The sequence below is a fragment of the Oncorhynchus mykiss genome, chromosome 3 (assembly GCF_057628025.1).
Source record: "Oncorhynchus mykiss isolate SJ-2025 chromosome 3, ASM5762802v1, whole genome shotgun sequence".
NCBI lineage: Eukaryota > Metazoa > Chordata > Actinopteri > Salmoniformes > Salmonidae > Oncorhynchus > Oncorhynchus mykiss.
Window position 1 is genome coordinate 59828700 of NC_143024.1, and position 19134 is coordinate 59847833.

The following is a 19134-nucleotide window of genomic DNA, read 5'->3' on the forward strand; positions in this document are numbered from 1 at the left end:
ACGTACTGAGAACCCAGCTGGCTGTATGGACAGGGACAGTATATCTGGAGAGAGCCATGATTCCGTGAAACAGAGTATGTTACAGTTCCTGATTTCTCTCTGGAAGGAGATCCTTGCCATGAGCCCATCTACTTTATTATTCAGGGACTGAACATTAGCCAGTAGTATACTGGGGTGGATGGTGTGCACACCTCCTGAGTCAGCCTAGAAATCCACTCCGAATACCTCTTCTCCACCGGCGGCGTCTTGGAGAAGCCTCGGGGATAAGTTCAATTGCCCTTGGGGGTACGAACAAAAGGATCCAATTCAGGAAGGTTGTGTTTTTGGTCGTAATGCTGGTGAGTTACTGTCGCTCTGATATCCAAAAGTTATTTCCGGCTGTATTTAATAACACAAAAAACATTCTGGGCTAATAATGTAAGAAATAACAGACAAAAAAACAAAATACAGAAAAATACAGTTGATTAGGAGCTAGAAGATGAGCTGCCATGTCTCTCGGCGTCATCGATCATGGTGATTCGATAGTATTTCAGTCTATATGCATACGTTTATCGTTTAGTGCAGCATCAATATCGATTTTTGTTTCACTGCGCAGCGCATGAGAACACTGGAATTATGCATACTGTCACTGATGGCTATATTTACAGGTCATGCCAGTCACATTAGTAGTGACTTGCGCCGGCAGTCACACCTTAAACGTTGTACAAGTCATTATGACTATGGAACCCTATTCCCCTACACAGTTTAAGATAGAACGCATTCAACTTTTATTCATTTGCAGAATATTCTGGATTATTGCACTTATATAGCTACACTCCAGCTGGTTTCTGCTCTTAGCAATCTGAGTATCTATGTTCATGGTAGCATATTTGTTGCATGAGTCACACTATTAGCATACATTTACGGTATAATTTCAGTCAACGTAGTTATATTTGATTCTTATTTGCAGCAGTAGATTGAAGCTTTTTATTAGCATGTCTTATGTGTTATGGATTTTAAATAGCGGGTCCTCCCTGTCAATCCATCTTGCATTCTAGTATTATTATTCTTATTCTATCATATGTTATTGTATGCTATTTTAGCAATCACTTCATTCTAGGCATCATGTATTAGTAGTTGTATTTATTCATTTTTTGTGCATTTTGTTATTTTCATGTCTTACATACTAGTTATATTATGTGTTGAGGCTGTAACTCGTAATGCTGTGGTGAATGCTTGCACATTCAGGTGTTAGCTGGAATTCTTTGCTTTATTTTCCACACACAGTATGGCATGGCTGCCAATATTGCATCGTGGCAGCATGTGCTGGTTAGGCTCTGTATACATCACCTAGGTGGATGTTGTGTTATTCATGCACACAGTGAGGTTGTTGTTACTTAGAAGGCAACACTAGCTATTCCTTCCACAGCATCTGCTGATGCATTGCAGTACAAAGGCACATCATTTTAGGATAGTAGTGTCGGGTTCACCTAGGGGTCAGGAAAAGGGTTGTACCAAAATGTTTGATGTATTAGAATAATTGATTATGCTTATGTTTTATTAATAGAAGGGGAGGGGTTATAAGACCACATGTGTAGGGTCCTAGACTACAGATTAACAATATATACAGTGCCTTGCGAAAGTATTCGGCCCCCTTGAACTTTGCGACCTTTTGCCACATTTCAGGCTTCAAACTTAAAGAAATAAAACTGTATTTTTTTGTGAAGAATCAACAACAAGTGGGACACAATCATGAAGTGGAAAGACATTTATTGGATATTTCAAACTTTTTTAACAAATCAAAAACTGAAAAATTGGGCCTGCAAAATTATTCAGCCCCCTTAAGTTAATACTTTGTAGCGCCACCTTTTGCTGCGATTACAGCTGTAAGTCGCTTGGGGTATGTCTCTATCAGTTTTGCACATCGAGAGACTGACATTTTTTCCCATTCCTCCTTGCAAAACAGCTCGAGCTCAGTGAGGTTGGATGGAGAGCATTTGTGAACAGCAGTTTTCAGTTCTTTCCACAGATTCTCGATTGGATTCAGGTCTGGACTTTGACTTGGCCATTCAAACACCTGGATATGTCTATTTTTGAACCATTCCATTGTAGATTTTGCTTTATGTTTTGGATCATTGTCTTGTTGGAAGACCAATCTCCGTCCCAGTCTCAGGTCTTTTGCAGACTCCATCAGGTTTTCTTCCAGAATGGTCCTGTATTTGGCTCCATCCATCTTCCCATCAATTTTAACCATCTTCCCTGTCTCTGCTGAAGAAAAGCAGGCCCAAACCATGATGCTGCCACCACCATGTTTGACAGTGGGGATGGTGTGTTCAGCTGTGTTGCTTTTACGCCAAACATAACGTTTTGCATTGTTGCCAAAAAGTTCAATTTTGGTTTCATCTGACCAGAGCACCTTCTTCCACATGTTTGGTGTGTCTCCCAGGTGGCTTGTGGCAAACTTTAATCAACACTTTTTATGGATATCTTTAAGAAATGGCTTTCTTCTTGCCACTCTTCCATAAAGGCCAGATTTGTGCAATATACGACTGATTGTTGTCCTATGGACAGAGTCTCCCACCTCAGCTGTAGATCTCTGCAGTTCATCCAGAGTGATCATGGGCCTCTTGGCTGCATCTCTGATCAGTCTTCTCCTTGTATGAGCTGAAAGTTTAGAGGGACGGCCAGGTCTTGGTAGATTTGCAGTGGTCTGATACTCCTTCCATTTCAATATTATCGCTTGCACAGTGCTCCTTGGGATGTTTTAAAGCTTGGGAAGTCTTTTTGTATCCAAATCCGGCTTTAAACTTCTTCACAACAGTATCTCGGACCTGCCTGGTGTGTTCCTTGTTCTTCATGATGCTCTCTGTGCTTTTAACGGACCTCTGAGACTATCACAGTGCAGGTGCATTTATACGGAGACTTGATTACACACAGGTGGATTGTATTTATCATCATTAGTTATTTAGGTCAACATTGGATCATTCAGAGATCCTCACTGAACTTCTGGAGAGAGTTTGCTGCACTGAAAGTAAAGGGGCTGAATAATTTTGCACGCACAATTTTTCAGTTTTTGATTTGTTAAAAAAGTTTGAAATATCCAATAAATGTCGTTCCACTTCATGATTGTGTCCCACTTGTTGTTGATTCTTCACAAAAAAATACAGTTTTATATCTTTATGTTTGAAGCCTGAAATGTGGCAAAAGGTCGCAAAGTTCAAGAGGGCCGAATACTTTCGCAAGGCACTGTATATATATTCATTACATAGTTTTAGAATTGTTCCACAGCTGTTTGCTATTTCTCTCACTCTCTTTTAAAGAGACCCCTCTTAGAAATGTGTGACTGAGACAGAACTCTGCAGGGGAGTGTGGGAGATAAGAGACATTCCACAATAAATCAACTTCGGGGAGTGGACATTTTATTGCCTAGCTTTTAGATAACACTGAAACCCTATGTTTGTATAGCTATAGATGCAGGGTTTTGGTAGAAAGGTCATGACGTAGTCAGTGACATCACTAAGGCGGGACTTCGGTTTAGTAAAACAACTTGAGACCTTTTGTTTGATGCAGAACTTACTCAAACATGCGTGCTATGTTCCTGATTGTCAATTTCTGTCTGCAATTGCATTAATAAAGGTTCTTGAATGATTTAATTAAAGATATTGTCATAATGCTAATTTGACCAATGAACCAATGATTTACAAGGATGTAATGAACAAACCCTAACAGTAGTAAGCAAGTTCATGTGCGTTATCATGCATGCTTGTACGTAACGCTTGTACAGCCATCTTATACCCGGATGCCGCTCACTAAGCGTGACTCATATCTACGGAATTGTGCTGGTCCAAATGTGTTGGTGCTACATGAACTGTTTATCAGTCAGTTATTGTGATATCTTGTGCTACTCGAATGCCGTTAGTCCGTCGTCAGCTAAGCTTACTGGGTATTTTCCTCACTAGTAAATATTCACAGGAGTACAAGCTCATTTTAAATTGATACTTCTGCCTAAACCTAACCTTTCTTCCTCAGATTTGGAATGGACACCTTGGTCCTTAGTATGTAAGCTGACGTGTATAGCTGTGCGGTGACGAATCAAAGCTTGCTATAGTTTCAGCATGTTGGATGGGCTGTTGATACTGGCATTACCTAGCATGTGGTGGGCTTGCTAAACACCCATATGGCGATCATTGTTGACGATCAAGCATTTATGGTCCCTTATGGGAAGCTCTGTTAGAGCTTATTCAGACACTCTTATGTGCAGGCATATCTAGTAATTTACAGTGCATTCGGAAAGTATTCAGACCCCTTGACCCGTTTTGTTACGTTACAGCCTTATTCTAAAATGTATTAAATAAAATATGTTCCTCATCAATCTACACAGAATACTCCATAATGTTGAAGCGAAAACCGCTACATATCTTTTGAAAATATACTACAAATGAAAAACACACATACCTTATTTACATAAGTATGCAGACCCTTTGCTATGAGACTCGAAATTGAGCTCAGGTGCATCCTGTTTCCATTGATCATCCTTGAGATGTTCCTACAACTTGATTGGAGTCCACCTGTGATAAATTAAATTGATTGGACATGATTTGGAAAGACAAACACCTTTCTATCAGTTGACAGTTCATGTCAGAGCAAAAACCAAGCCATGTCTGAAAGAATTGTCTGTAGAGTTCTGAGACAAGATTGTGACGAGGCAAAGTTCTTGGGAAGGGTACAGCATTGAAGGTCCCCAAAAACACAATGGCCTCAATCATTCTTAAATGGAAGAAGTTTGGAACCACCAAGACTCTTCCGAGAGCTGGCCGCCTGGCCAAACTGAGCATTTGGGGGAGAAGGGACTTGGTTAGGGAGGTCACCAAGAACCCGATGGTCACCCATGACAGAGCTCCAGAGTTCCTTTGTGGAGATGGGAGAACCTTCCAGTAGGACAACCATCTCTGCAGCACTCCACCAATCAGTCCTTTATGGTAGAGGGGCCAGACGGAAGCCACTCCTCAGTAAAAGGCAAATGACAGCCCGTTTGGAGTTTGCCAAAAGGCATACCATGAGAAACAAGATTCTTTGGTCTGATGAAACCAAGATTGAACTCTTTGGCCTGAATGCCAAGTGTCATGTCTGGAGGAAACCAAGAACCGATCATCACCTGGCCAATACCATCACTACGGTGAAGCATGGTGGTGGCAGCATCACACTGTGGGGATGTTTTTCAGTGGCAGGGACTGGGAGACTAGCCAGGATCGAGGCAAAGATGAACGGAACAAAGTACAGAGAGATCCTTGATGAAAACCTGCTCCAGAGTGCTCAGGACCTCAGAATGGGGCGAAGGTTCACCTTCCAACAGGACAACGACCCTAAGCACACAGTAAAGGCAATGCATGAGTGCCTTCAGGCCAAGTCTCTGAATGTCCTTGAGTGGCCCAGTCAGAGCCTGTACTTGAACCTGATCTAACATCTCTGGAGAGACCTGAAAATAGCTGTGCAGCAACGCTCCCCATCCAACCTGACAGAGCTTGAGTGGATCTGCAGAGAAGAATGGGAGACCCCCCCAAATACAGGTGTGCCAAGCTTGTATCATCATACTCAAGAAGACTTGAGATTGTAATCACTGCCAAAGGTGCTTTAACAAAGTACAGAGTAAAGGGTCTAAATACTTATGTAAATGTGATTTATTGTTAATTTTTATTTTAAAAACTATTTTTGCTTTGTCATTATGGGGTATTGTGTGAATATTGATTAGGGGGAAAAAAACAATTTAATCATTTTTAGAATAAGGCTCTAATGTAACAAAATTTGGAAAAAGTGAAGGGGTCTGAATACTTTCCGAATGAACTATATTGGGTCTATTTCTTTCATTATCAGGTTAGACATTAGACATTAGCCTTTAGTTCAAGTAGACTATTTTTAGGTCTAGGTTTTCATTATCAGGTCACTCTCACTGTGCATGCTGCAGATGCATAAGCTACTGCTGAGCAATTTCAGTAGGACATTAGGCTATTTAGACAAAGTGGATACTTAGCTAACATTAGCTGCGGTTTTCGGGGTTTGTTAATTATACTGTATGTTTTATGCCATGTGATGGTATGCCATGGCTGAGCTGTGGCTCTCTGCAGCAGTCTACTGTATGGTCTTCTCTCTGTACAATGTCTTCTGTTATATAAACACATATGCCTTTTCTATTCCAATTTCAGTACGGCAAATGTGCCTTATGCTCCAATAGCAGGGATTCTGTTCAATTTGGGTGTCAGGACCCTTCAGCGTGCCGGCTGCTCAAGAATCCATCTGTCTGCCTACTCTCCATGGCCTAAGGAAAAGCAACAAACGTATATCAGAATACAGTATCTCTCCTCTTTCTCAGTAGCACAAGTTTGAGTTCACGTTAAGGCAAGTGTTGGGTTTACGTTACACTTTCCCAGAGGTCTGAATGAACAAAGTGTTCCTTCCCTTTAATTGATTTCGTAAGATCTGTTTGCATTATGGACTGTCAAATTTGGAACATTGTCATCATCACCAGAACTAAGATCACTTTGTCCTCTCTTTCATGTTATGCTGCCTGCATGCTGAGCTTGGGCAGCACCTGGCAAACCTCTGTTCAACATTGATGCTGGTAATCAGTGACAAGATACTGGAACTCATCACGGCTCTGGTTCCTTCGTCAGAGCTGAGGGCTTGGTCTGAGCTATTGGCGCCCAATTCTGAATCGGCGCTGCTACTGTTTCTCAATTGATCACTCTGATCCTCTGCTACTACGACGTTAAAATTGATGTATTCTGAGATTGCGAAACCTACCTGAGTTGATGCAGTATTGCTATATGATCATGATTGTCAGCCCGTGCATAAGTAGAATATCCTCATACACCAAGATGAGAGCTCTCTCTGCCTCCTGGGCTTCAAAAGAGCCATCTTCAGGCAATGCGAAAGGTTACCCTCAATGGATTCACATTAAGGGAAGGGTGTTCTGGTTCATACAATGATATTATTAGAGGCAGTCGTCTTATGGATTTCTACAGGATTGTTTTACGGTTGGGGAATACACTTTGCACAAATTTTTCTTTAATCATTGCATTAACCCACGATTTTCCGATTTAATTATGGACACTCACATTCCCAAACGAATAGAAAGGGTAAAGGCATGCCATTAGTCACTGCTCAAACTAACACTGGTTTCTGTCCTTTATTCCATGTTACGCTACCCGCAGTAGCGACCACTGGCCACGCTGGGCGATCAATTATTCATCACCGATGCGAGATACTGGTTTACATCACGGCTCTGTCTCCTCTGCAAACGCTGCGGGCTATCTCCTGATATGCAGAACATTTTAATTTAGCATCGGTGCTGCTTCCATGACTTCTCTCTGTCCCTGCGTCCACACTGACGACCAAAGCACGTGGTCCTGTGCTTCCTATGAATGCTATATTAGATTACAACGCCAGGGAGATTTTGGATGCCAAAAGTTAAGCACAGGTGGTTTGGCTGGGTGCTTAATACTTAGGATGTATTGTAGTAGATATTTCACGTCGGCCATAGATTAGGCTACTCATATAGTTCAGTGTTGGCACCTGTCGGTGCTTCTTTAGGGCGGCTGGGTTCAAACTGCTGAGTGGCAGGGTAGGCAGATGGTCACATGTGCCAAGATTGACGCTCATCTTGCCTCAAGCGAGGGTACCCGGCGATACGTCACAAGAGATACATCAGAGTTATACGTGGCTCAGTATGCACGTACAGTGCCTTGCGAAAGTATTCGGCCCTCTTGAACTTTGCGACCTTTTGCCACATTTCAGGCTTCAAACATAAAGATATAAAACTGTATTTTTTTGTGAAGAATCAACAACAAGTGGGACACAATCATGAAGTGGAACGACATTTATTGGATATTTCAAACTTTTTTAACAAATCAAAAACTGAAAAATTGGGCGTGCAAAATTATTCAGCCCCTTTACTTTCAGTGCAGCAAACTCTCTCCAGAAGTTCAGTGAGGATCTCTGAATGATCCAATGTTGACCTAAATAACTAATGATGATAAATACAATCCACCTGTGTGTAATCAAGTCTCCGTATAAATGCACCTGCACTGTGATAGTCTCAGAGGTCCGTTAAAAGCACAGAGAGCATCATGAAGAACAAGGAACACACCAGGCAGGTCCGAGATACTGTTGTGAAGAAGTTTAAAGCCGGATTTGGATACAAAAAGACTTCCCAAGCTTTAAAACATCCCAAGGAGCACTGTGCAAGCGATAATATTGAAATGGAAGGAGTATCAGACCACTGCAAATCTACCAAGACCTGGCCGTCCCTCTAAACTTTCAGCTCATACAAGGAGAAGACTGATCAGAGATGCAGCCAAGAGGCCCATGATCACTCTGGATGAACTGCAGAGATCTACAGCTGAGGTGGGAGACTCTGTCCATAGGACAACAATCAGTCGTATATTGCACAAATCTGGCCTTTATGGAAGAGTGGCAAGAAGAAAGCCATTTCTTAAAGATATCCATAAAAAGTGTTGATTAAAGTTTGCCACAAGCCACCTGGGAGACACACCAAACATGTGGAAGAAGGTGCTCTGGTCAGATGAAACCAAAATTGAACTTTTTGGCAACAATGCAAAACGTTATGTTTGGCGTAAAAGCAACACAGCTGAACACACCATCCCCACTGTCAAACATGGTGGTGGCAGCATCATGGTTTGGGCCTGCTTTTCTTCAGCAGAGACAGGGAAGATGGTTCAAATTGATGGGAAGATGGATGGAGCCAAATACAGGACCATTCTGGAAGAAAACCTGATGGAGTCTGCAAAAGACCTGAGACTGGGACGGAGATTGGTCTTCCAACAAGACAATGATCCAAAACATAAAGCAAAATCTACAATGGAATGGTTCAAAAATAGACATATCCAGGTGTTTGAATGGCCAAGTCAAAGTCCAGACCTGAATCCAATCGAGAATCTGTGGAAAGAACTGAAAACTGCTGTTCACAAATGCTCTCCTTCCAACCTCACTGAGCTCGAGCTGTTTTGCAAGGAGGAATGGGAAAAAATGTCAGTCTCTCGATGTGCAAAACTGATAGAGACATACCCCAAGCGACTTACAGCTGTAATCGCAGCAAAAGGTGGCGCTACAAAGTATTAACTTAAGGGGGCTGAATAATTTTGCACGCCCAATTTTTCAGTTTTTGATTTGTTAAAAAAGTTTGAAATATCCAATAAATGTCGTTCCACTTCATGATTGTGTCCCACTTGTTGTTGATTCTTCACAAAAAAATACAGTTTTATTTCTTTAAGTTTGAAGCCTGAAATGTGGCAAAAGGTCACAAAGTTCAAGGGGGCCGAATACTTTCGCAAGGCACTGTATGATTAACAATCTATTTAAGATTAATTTGCGTGATAGGATTCCTTTAGGGGGTCATTCGATGATAATATTTTCAACGGCGCTTCTGCCATAGCTACACCTAAGCGTCTGGCGTAAAGTTCTGCAGTTTTGGGGGATTGGGATAGTTTACCGCACCCACTGCCCGTAGGCTATATCTTATAATGGATGCTTCGCTCCGGCAGTGAGTTACCCTGAAGGAGTAGAGCCTATATTGCAAAATCTTGCGTTATTCATTGCTGAACAAATGGTTAAACATTTTTCAACGTGCCGTTTTCTTTCTGAAATTAAGCGGAGCCGGGTTCAGAAAGGAAACCCGAGTGCCCCGCCTCAGCTGACCCATCAGCTGAGATGGTACCAATTAGAGGCTAGTATTAATCACTCCTACCTTATTGGGTGGGTATTTAAGCTTTACGGGTCTGCTCTCTCAACCTGCTGCTGCATGCTGCTTACCGCTACTCTGGCCTGGCTTTCTGCTCCCATCAGCAACCCAGCCTCCACCTGTTAGGTTATGTGTTCATGCAAGGGGGATTGGTAGAGCTTGCACTGTTGAACAAACGGTTAAACATATCTCTATGCAGAGTTTTCTTTCTGAAGTCGGGTAGGCTTCTATTCCCAAGGTCCTGTCTGTTAAGGCGTTAGGACTGTTCATCAGACAGGGTGGAGGCTCTGACATTTCCGTGAAGCGGTTCCGCGTGAGACTGTTTTGCGATATCAAAGAGCACAGGGAAATGGCTGTCGCTGCTCTTTTAATGGCTGCAAATCTTTAAATGCTCTGCTGAGAGCATGATAAGATTTTTCCGGCCACTAAGGAGAACCATTATGTAATTTTGTCATTTGTGTGAACTACCCCTTTAAGCCTAGCTATATGCTTCTGTTCTGTGTTCCTTCACTTTTGTAGCTATTAAACTAGCATTACACTGTGCTCTTCGAAGTTGCCAAACAGTCTCACACAGTGGCACTTAATAGAAATGTCAGAGCCTCCATCATGTCTGATGAACAGTCCTAATGCCTTAACAGACAGGACCTTAAGAATGGAAGCCTTTCTAACTTCTCTAGTCACGGTTCTTGTCTAAATGTGAGAAGTAAAATCATAACCAGGTAAGACAACTGGTATAAAATACATTCAGGTGTTTAAGCTTACGAGGAGAATGTTACGATTCTGGGTAGCCTAGACAGAACACATTGTTCCAGTCAGTTGTTGGATTTGAACAAGAGGTCTGCTGCAGTGGATCAGTGTTTGAAAAACCGCCCATCTTTCCTTTGGGAGGTGGCACTGTGTATCCCTGCCTGAGCTGACATCTAGCGCAACATATCTGCAAATATCATACGAGCACGAAGATCCTACCATGGTCTAGGACGGAATCATTCGAATCAATCATTTAAATCAACTCGTCCAGCAAACATGCAAAAAAAAAAAAAAATGTCTGCTTTAATTGTATAAACACAGAAGAAATTAATTGTAATATTAATGCTCATGCTCATGCCAGAGTAAGTGCTCCTTAAACCATTGTTAGAAAAATGTCTCACCAACCACAGTTCTCCACTTGGTTGGGTCCTTTCAATACTGCCCTGACAGTACAGTAAGTAGCAATGTGTCTTGTCATGCCTCAAAAAGCTACCAATAAGCATTAGCATGTTTTCCAATCAGCATGTATGAGAGCCTGGAGTTTTTACTGCTCAGATCACATGGTCATGAAAAACTCTTAGCCTTAAAGGAAAACTCCACCCAAAAACTATTTTTTTTTCCCCCATTGTCCTGTTGTTGATATAGTCCCAAAATGTTTTGCATGTGAGCAATTGTTTAAAAAAAATTCAAAATACAGAAATACAGCCGGTATGATGCATTTTGTATCATGGGATTCTGCGTTTTGCATCATATGATGCTAAATGCAATATACCCGATGTGATGCTAAATGTATCTTACCGTCTGTATTTCTGTATTTTGAAAGTTGATTGCTCACATGCAAAACAAATACAAATGGATTGTTTTTGGGTGGAGTTTTCCATTAACAACTAGTATATAATTTTATAATGTAGGAGTTTCACTTGACCATATGGCAACAGGTAGCCTAGTGGTTAGAGCATAGGGCCAGTAACCAAAAGGTTGCTGGATCAAATCCCTGAAGTGACAAGGTGAAAATATGTTGTTCTACCCCTGAACAAGGCTGTTAACCCACTGTTCCCTGGTAGGCTGTCATTGTAATTAATATACTTTTCTTAACTGACTTACCTGGTTAAATTTAAAAATAAAACATATGATCTGACCAGGAAAAAAATCACCCATTTCTATTTATAGTTCAACTGCATTTACCCAGAATGGCCACCACAATGTCATCCTTCAAGATCTCTATGGAGCCCCGAGACAGGAAGTAAAGTGCTGTGAGGACGTCTCCAGAGTGGACCAGGGTGTCCCCTGGGGGGGCGTGGGTGGTCTGGAAGCGCATGGCCAGGGCTCTCAGGCAGCCCTTGGTAGCTCCATGGAAGGCCTTGCAGCTCTCCAACAGATCCTGGTTGAGGTGGAGGCAGATATCTGCCTGAAGACACTCAGGGAATCCTTTTAACACCTACAGTATGTGTGGAGAAATTGAACAATTATAGGATGCAGCCAACGTGGATCACCTCTTGAGTCAACCAATTGGGTTTTATATATTTGTTTTCATAGTTATGATCACCCTTCTCAAATGGTTACGGTATCTCAAAAGTGTTTTCATCTCCTGGAATTTAAAGTAGGCTACCTGTAGTGACAAAAACAATAAAAGGATATACTTACCTTTACAATACATAGGAATGAACCTAGGTTAAACTATTCCTCTGTTGGCCCACATGGAAATTACTATGATAATGAAGTGTTTCAGTGATGTAAAGTGATGCAAATGTAACTACTGTATACACTCACACAGACTGTTCAGACCTTTTTTCACAATGAAAGATACTGTACGTTTTTAGAAACAGGAAGTACCGATGACGCGCTCAATACGGAAGTGGTCCGATGAAGCGGATGCTAAGCTACCAGACTGTAATATGTTCCAGGATTCATCCGATGGCATTGAGGAGTTTACAAGATCAGTCACTGGCATAATTAATAAGTGCATTGACGAAGTCGTCTCTACAGTGACTGTACGTACATATCCCAACCAGAAGCCATGGATTACAGTCAACGTCTGCACTTAGCTAAAGGCTAGAGCCGCCGCTTTCAAGGAGCGGGACACTAATCCAGACTCTTATAAGAAATCATGCTACGCCCTCCGACAAACCATCAAACAGGCAACACGTCAATACAGGACTAAGATCGAATCCTACTACACCGGCTCTGACGCTCATTGGATGTGGCAAGGATTGTAAACTATCACAGAGTACAAAGGAAAACCCAGCCGCGAGCTGCCCATTGATGCAAGCCTACTAGACGAGCTAAATGCCTATGCTTACTATGCTCGCTTTGAGGCTAGCAACACTGAACCATGTATGAGAGAACCAGCTATTCTGGATGATCACACTCTCCATAGCCAATGTAAGTAAGACATTTTAAACAGATTACCAGGATATGTACTGACCTGCTGCCAAGTGTCTTCACAGACATTTTCAACCTCTCACTGATCCAGTCTGTAATACCTACATGTTTCAAGCAGACCCCCAAAGTCCCTGTGCCCAAGAACGCCAAGGTAACATGTCTAAATGACTATCGCCCCGTATAACTCACATCTGTAGCCATGAAATGCTTTGAAAGGCTGGTCATGTTTCACATCAACACCATTATACCAGACACCCTGGACCCACTCCAATTTGCATACCGCACCAACAGATCCACAGATGACACAATCTCTTGTCATGACTCTCCTGTGAGGATCCAAAGATCCGGTTAAAACTGGATCAGCTCTACAGAGCTCTGTCTCCCTCAGAGAGGGGGGGGGGGGGTTGATGTGGTGGCTTTATGACACCTCACGTCAATTGTAAATTGTAATGCAGCAGGCCGACTCCTTTTGGTTTCTAGTTTGGGTGATTGAAATGTCTTTGTGTCTTATGAAGAGTTTGCTGCCCAAAACTACAACAAAAAACAAAGGACACTGGGACAATATATTTCAACATCCGAATGTTGGGAATGATGAGAGATGGAATATGGAAAATTAATGTCTATTTTGTGATGTCATAAAAAGGCTGAGAAAGACATTAGAAAAGAAACATTGTAACTTTAAGAGCTTTCACACTTTACATATCAGGTTTACATCTAAATGTTGTAAAAATGATATGATAAAAAAAATATGAGAATACTGTTGTGAAGATAGCAATGTGATTTTAGCCTTCTAAATGAGACTTGGGCATGGCTACTGACTGGGCACAAGTGAGCTCAGAGTTCGTGTCAACATGAGGGAACACCCTCCAAGACCAGAGTGCTTAAAAGGACTCACTAATCAAATCAAATGTATTTATATAGCCCTTCGTACATCAGCTGATATCTCAAAGTGCTGTACATATTAGACCAGAGAACGTGAGGTCATGGCCCACACGTTGAAATGGTTAAAACTACAAGACCAGACAGCGTGGAGCGGTGGCTACACGGCTGAAAATGGTAAGACCCTCTGAAACTCTTAACTTAACTCTTAAGAAGTTAAAGACTAGACCAAACATTCACAGTCGGCATCTGTGTATGTAAAGTAGTCTAGGATATTTGACTGAAGATGAGAGGGGAGAACAGATCCCTCTCACCACCTGAGGTATCTATTCTAATGAACACTCCAAGACAGAAAAAGCCTACAACTAAGAAGGACATTGCGACCTCTAGTGGACAACCAGAGACTTACATCAAACCACTTCCCATAGACGGATCGAGTGGTTTCGACAGGGAAATATAATCTACTCGTAAACATATATTGCATTTCTAATCCGAATGAGCGGTTGTTAGGGTGCTAAATATTCTGGTTACGGTGAGTGTTGTTTCCAAATGTATGTACATATATGTACATACCCCTCTCTTTCCATTGTGTAACCAAACGGTCATGCTTTTGCTAGTCCACTAGGGACCTGTTTTCATTCTATTATGTATGTAATCAATAACCTATGCTGTGTGTGTTTACATATTCTGTGTGATGATTTAGTTAGTCAGTAAATAAATAATTAAGCCAATTTGTGTATCACTGATCCAATACTTAGGTTAAGGTTTGGGCAGATATCCAAGAATGAGACTGATGAGGTAATAATTAATAATGGACTCTTATTGATGTAAGAGATATTTATATAATCTTTAGAGTTTAAGTCGGGAGATAGTACCTCTGTAAACAACTGCTCCCGTGGTGCCCCAAATTCCTAATGAGTTAATTGTTACATGATTCATTTAATGTAGTAATAATTAAATGTAGTAGGTAATTATTTGATTAATAGCAGTCATTACATTAATAATGTCACAACACTCTATTTCCCTCCACACTGCCCTTATCCACCTGGACAAGAGGGACACCTGTGAGAACGGTTGTTCACTGAATACCTGTACATCCCTCCAAGCTCATCCCTACGCTAAGGACCCTAGGACTGAACGCCTCCCTCTGCAACTGGACCCTGGACTTCCTGACAGAATGCCCCCAGGTGGTGAGAGTGGGCAACAACACATCTTCCACGCTGAGCCTCAACACAGGGCCCCTCAAGGGTACGTGCTTGGTGGCCGGGCATGACTCCTACACCATCATCAAGTTTGCCGATGACACAACAGTGGTAGGCTTGATCACCCAAAACGATAAGACAGCCTGTAGGGATCTCTAATCCCTGCAGCAATGTTCCAACATCTAGTGGAAAGACTTCCCAGAAGAGGGGAGACTGTTATAGCAGCAAAGGGGGGGACCAACTCCATATTAACACATTGACTCTGTACTCTGTACCGGAACCCCCTTCATATAGCCTGGCTACTGTTATTTTATTGTTGCTCCTTATATTTCTATAATTATTTTTTTTAAACTACATTGTTGGTTAAGGGTTGTAAGTAAGCATTTCAATGTAAGGTCTACATCTGTTGTTCTCGGCACGTGACAAATAGAATTTGATTTGATTTTGTAATAAGATGTTCGACGAGCAGGTGTCCACATACTTTTGGTCTTGCAGTGTAGTTAGTCCGGGTAAATATTTGGTAAGCTATTTAACTATCTGCATTGACCCTTATTGCACACCATTTTTTGACTCATCACATAATGCTGCTGCTACTGTCACTTAATTACAGTATATGTACATATCTACCTCAATTACCTCGTACCCCTGCACATCGACTCGGTACTGGTACCCGTGTATATCGCCAAGATATTATTATGTATTTATTATTATGTGTTTTACTTTTCTGTTATTTCTCTATTTTCTTACTCTGCTTTGTTGGGAAGGTAAGAATTTCACTCTTCCTCTACAGCTGTTGTTTACGAAGCATGGTGACGAATAAAATTGTATTTGATTTTATAAGAAGAAAACACTACTATATCCTTTCAGCAAGCTCATGCAGCCACATGCAAGCCAACCTGTGACATATGCCCTTAGCCTCAGCGCAAGGCACTCTTGTAATGAGAATCCGGCATGCATGTGGAAGCTCAGTGTTGGCACACAGAACACAGGAGATGGTATGGAAACTGAAACACTTCACTCAAAAACTGAAAAGAAAAGTGGTGATGATGACAATGACAATGGTCGTGGTTTATGGTGTTGCTGATTTGTCTTCTGTCGACACATGATGGGCTATTATGAGATGTTTTGAGAGCCAAATATTATAATATGTTTTGAAAGCCAAAGAAAAATGTCAAGCAATTAAGCGAAAATGGAAATGGTTACAGTGCATACTTTCACATTATATGTATATAATATAATAATATAGAATATATACCTCCTGCTCTTACCAGCGTAGATGTTATTCCAATCGAAAAGCAGAAATAAAAAATAAAAATGTTTTTTTTTTAAAGCATTTTGCACGAGGATCACATTGGCAAGAAAGAGGATTTAACTATGTTGGTATGCTGATTTGAGGTTCTGTTCTGTTTACCGTGTTCATGTCGATGCCGTTGGTGTAGGTCCAGGAGTGTTGGAAGTACTCCTCCAGTCTCTGCTTTAGTGGGTTGGGGATCTGATGGAAGCGGATGAACTCTCGAACCCGGAGCATCTGGGTGTGGTATCTTGCTGTGCCAGAGTACAGCCGCTGGATGATGGCTGAGACGTTACCGAAGATGCTGGCATACATGAGGGCTGAACAACACAGACATATATAAAGGCAGGGGTACAATTATTTGGTGTTTTCATAATATGCATTGATTTGTACAACCAATCTCGTCAATTTAAGGACAAAAGTTACACAATGAATAGTTCAGACTCACAGCCGATCAGCATGACACAGATAGAGAAGATCTTTTCTGAGTTGGTATTTGGGGAGACATTCCCAAAGCCCACGCTGGTTAGACTGCTGAATGTGAAGTAAAGTGCTGTGACATATTTGTCCTTGATGGAGGGCCCAGAACTAGGGTCACTGTAGTTATACCTCTTGCCAATGGAGACACCCAGATTGTCGAGCCAACCAATCTTGTGCTCCAGGTAAGGCTTCTCCACATTGCCAATGGCGTACCATATGCAGGCTAGCCAGTGAGCAATAAGTGCAAAGATGCACATGAGTAGCATTAGCACAGCAGCTCCATACTCAGAGTAACGATCCAGTTTCCTGGCCACACGCACCAATCGCAGCAGTCGGGCTGTCTTTAACAGGCCAATCAGAGTGGTAGTCTAAAGAGACAAAACATACGGTGCATATTTAACAAGCACTCCAAGAGACATGACCAGACACTGTGAAATATGTTCCACCTTTTACTAAAGAAATACTGAGTGTAAAAAACATTAAGAACACCTTGTCTTTCCATGACATAGACTGACCAGGTGCATCCAGGTGGAAGCTATGGTCCCTTATTGATGTCACTTATTAAATCCACTTCAATCCGTGTAGGCGAAGGGGAGGAGACAGGTTAAAGAAGGATTTTTTAAGCCTTGAGACAATTGACACATGGATAGGGAAGACAAAATATGTGCCTTTGAACAGGGTATGGTAGTAGGTGCCAGGCGCACCGGTTTGTGTCAAGAACTGCAATGCTGCTGGGTTTTCATGCTCAACCGTTTCCCATGTGTATCAAGAATGGTTCACCACCCAATGACATCCAACCAACTTTATACAACTGTGGGAAGCATTGGAGTCAACATGGGCCAGCATCCCTGTGGAACGCTTTCGACACCTTGTAGAGGTGGGGTGCCACTCAATATTAGAAAGGTGTTCCTAGTGTTTGGTATACTCAATGTATTTACTGCATTTGATTTATATGCAAAGTGTGCACTAACTTACAGTATATTAATATCACACAGCTGCATTAAAATATACTTCAGTCCGACAGATGTTTTACCAAAGTTAGCTTACACCTCTGCTTTAAAAAAGGCTGGAAAAAGAGTCAAATTCACTATTTCAACAGTAATGAGCTTTCTCAGCACTCGTCTCAACAGTATAATTCAAAGACTTAATCTTGGCGACTTTCAATGTAATGACTCTCTGGTCAAGGACGAATTAACACGGAGCTGTGATACAAGCAGCCGGCAGATAAATCCTGCTTTATTGAAGTCTGGGTGGGAGGAAGGCAACACAATGAATGATACCTAGGGAGGTTGCTGCTTGCTCTCTCATCAGCAATGGCTACACTTACACCATCGTTCTCTTTAGGGAGATAATTTGTTTACTTGACAATTAATATGACCCTGGCTGCCATTCATTATTTTTAAAGGGTCCGTAATTGATAACACTGACAGTGGTTCTAATGTACAGTGGGGTGCATAATTATTGGCACCCTTAAAGTGGAAATGACAGCATTTTCACTACATTGCAGATATTTAACAGACAATCATCAGTCAAAAATATCAAATTCACAGTTTTTGCTACAAAACCGACTTAATAAGAGGTTTTAAAATTTGGTTCCATTTGACTCAGCATTCCATGACGTATTATAATGATGGGGCGGTGGGTCAGATGCAGGTGCAACGATTTAATAAAACCAAGAACGCGACACTAACATAAGGTAGAACACCAATACACAAGAATAACACCAAATGGTGAGTGTACATGGGAGAGTGACATATAAAGGGGAGGAAATTATGAAGGTAATGTGAATCAGGTGTGAATTATAATGAGTAACAGGTGCGCGTAATGATGAATCCCAGGACCGGTGGTTAGTACTCTGGCAACGTCGTACGCCGGAGGGGAGGAGCAGACGTGACAGTACCCCCTCCCCTCTAACGTGCGGCTCCAGCCGCAGGACGACGCCGACCAGGGGGACAACCCCGAGGACGAGGAGCGGGTTGGTCCGGTTGGAGAAGGGGTAAATCACGTATGATGTTGGGGTTCAGAATGTCCTCCACCGGAACCCAACACCGCTCCTCTGGGCCATACTTTGCCCAGTCCACCAGAAACTGGAGCAGACCCCCACAACGTCAGGAGTCCAGTAAGGATCTGACAGCGTACCCCGGGCCCCCCTCGATGTCAAGGAGGTGTGAGGGACAGCATCAGCTAGGGGACCAGGAACAACTGGCCTGAGATGGGAGACATGTTAAGAGGGTGAGATACGGTAGTGACTGGGTAATTGTATCTTGTATGTCACCCTCCGGAGAACCTTGAATGGCCCCACAAACTGGGGGATCAGTTTCTTGCAGGGCAGGCAGACGCGATCCCCAGGATGGAACACAGGGGTCTCACTGCGGTGACGGTCTGCCTGTTCCTTCTGACAATGGACGGGAAGCCAAGGT

General features: G+C 42.2%; 1 protein-coding gene across 1 annotated transcript in view; it reads right to left on the reverse strand.

Annotated features, from left to right (window-relative positions):
• The window catches only part of kcnh7b (potassium channel, voltage gated eag related subfamily H, member 7b), a 95671-nt gene that overhangs the window by 26079 nt on the left and 50458 nt on the right, over nucleotides 1–19134 (reverse strand). The window contains exons 8-10 of the mRNA XM_090229712.1: nucleotides 16683–17082; nucleotides 16355–16554; nucleotides 11666–11918 (exon numbers count right to left, since the gene is read on the reverse strand). Coding sequence (XP_090085838.1) covers nucleotides 11666–11918; nucleotides 16355–16554; nucleotides 16683–17082 — 853 coding nt within the window. The remainder of the gene's footprint in view (nucleotides 1–11665; nucleotides 11919–16354; nucleotides 16555–16682; nucleotides 17083–19134) is intronic.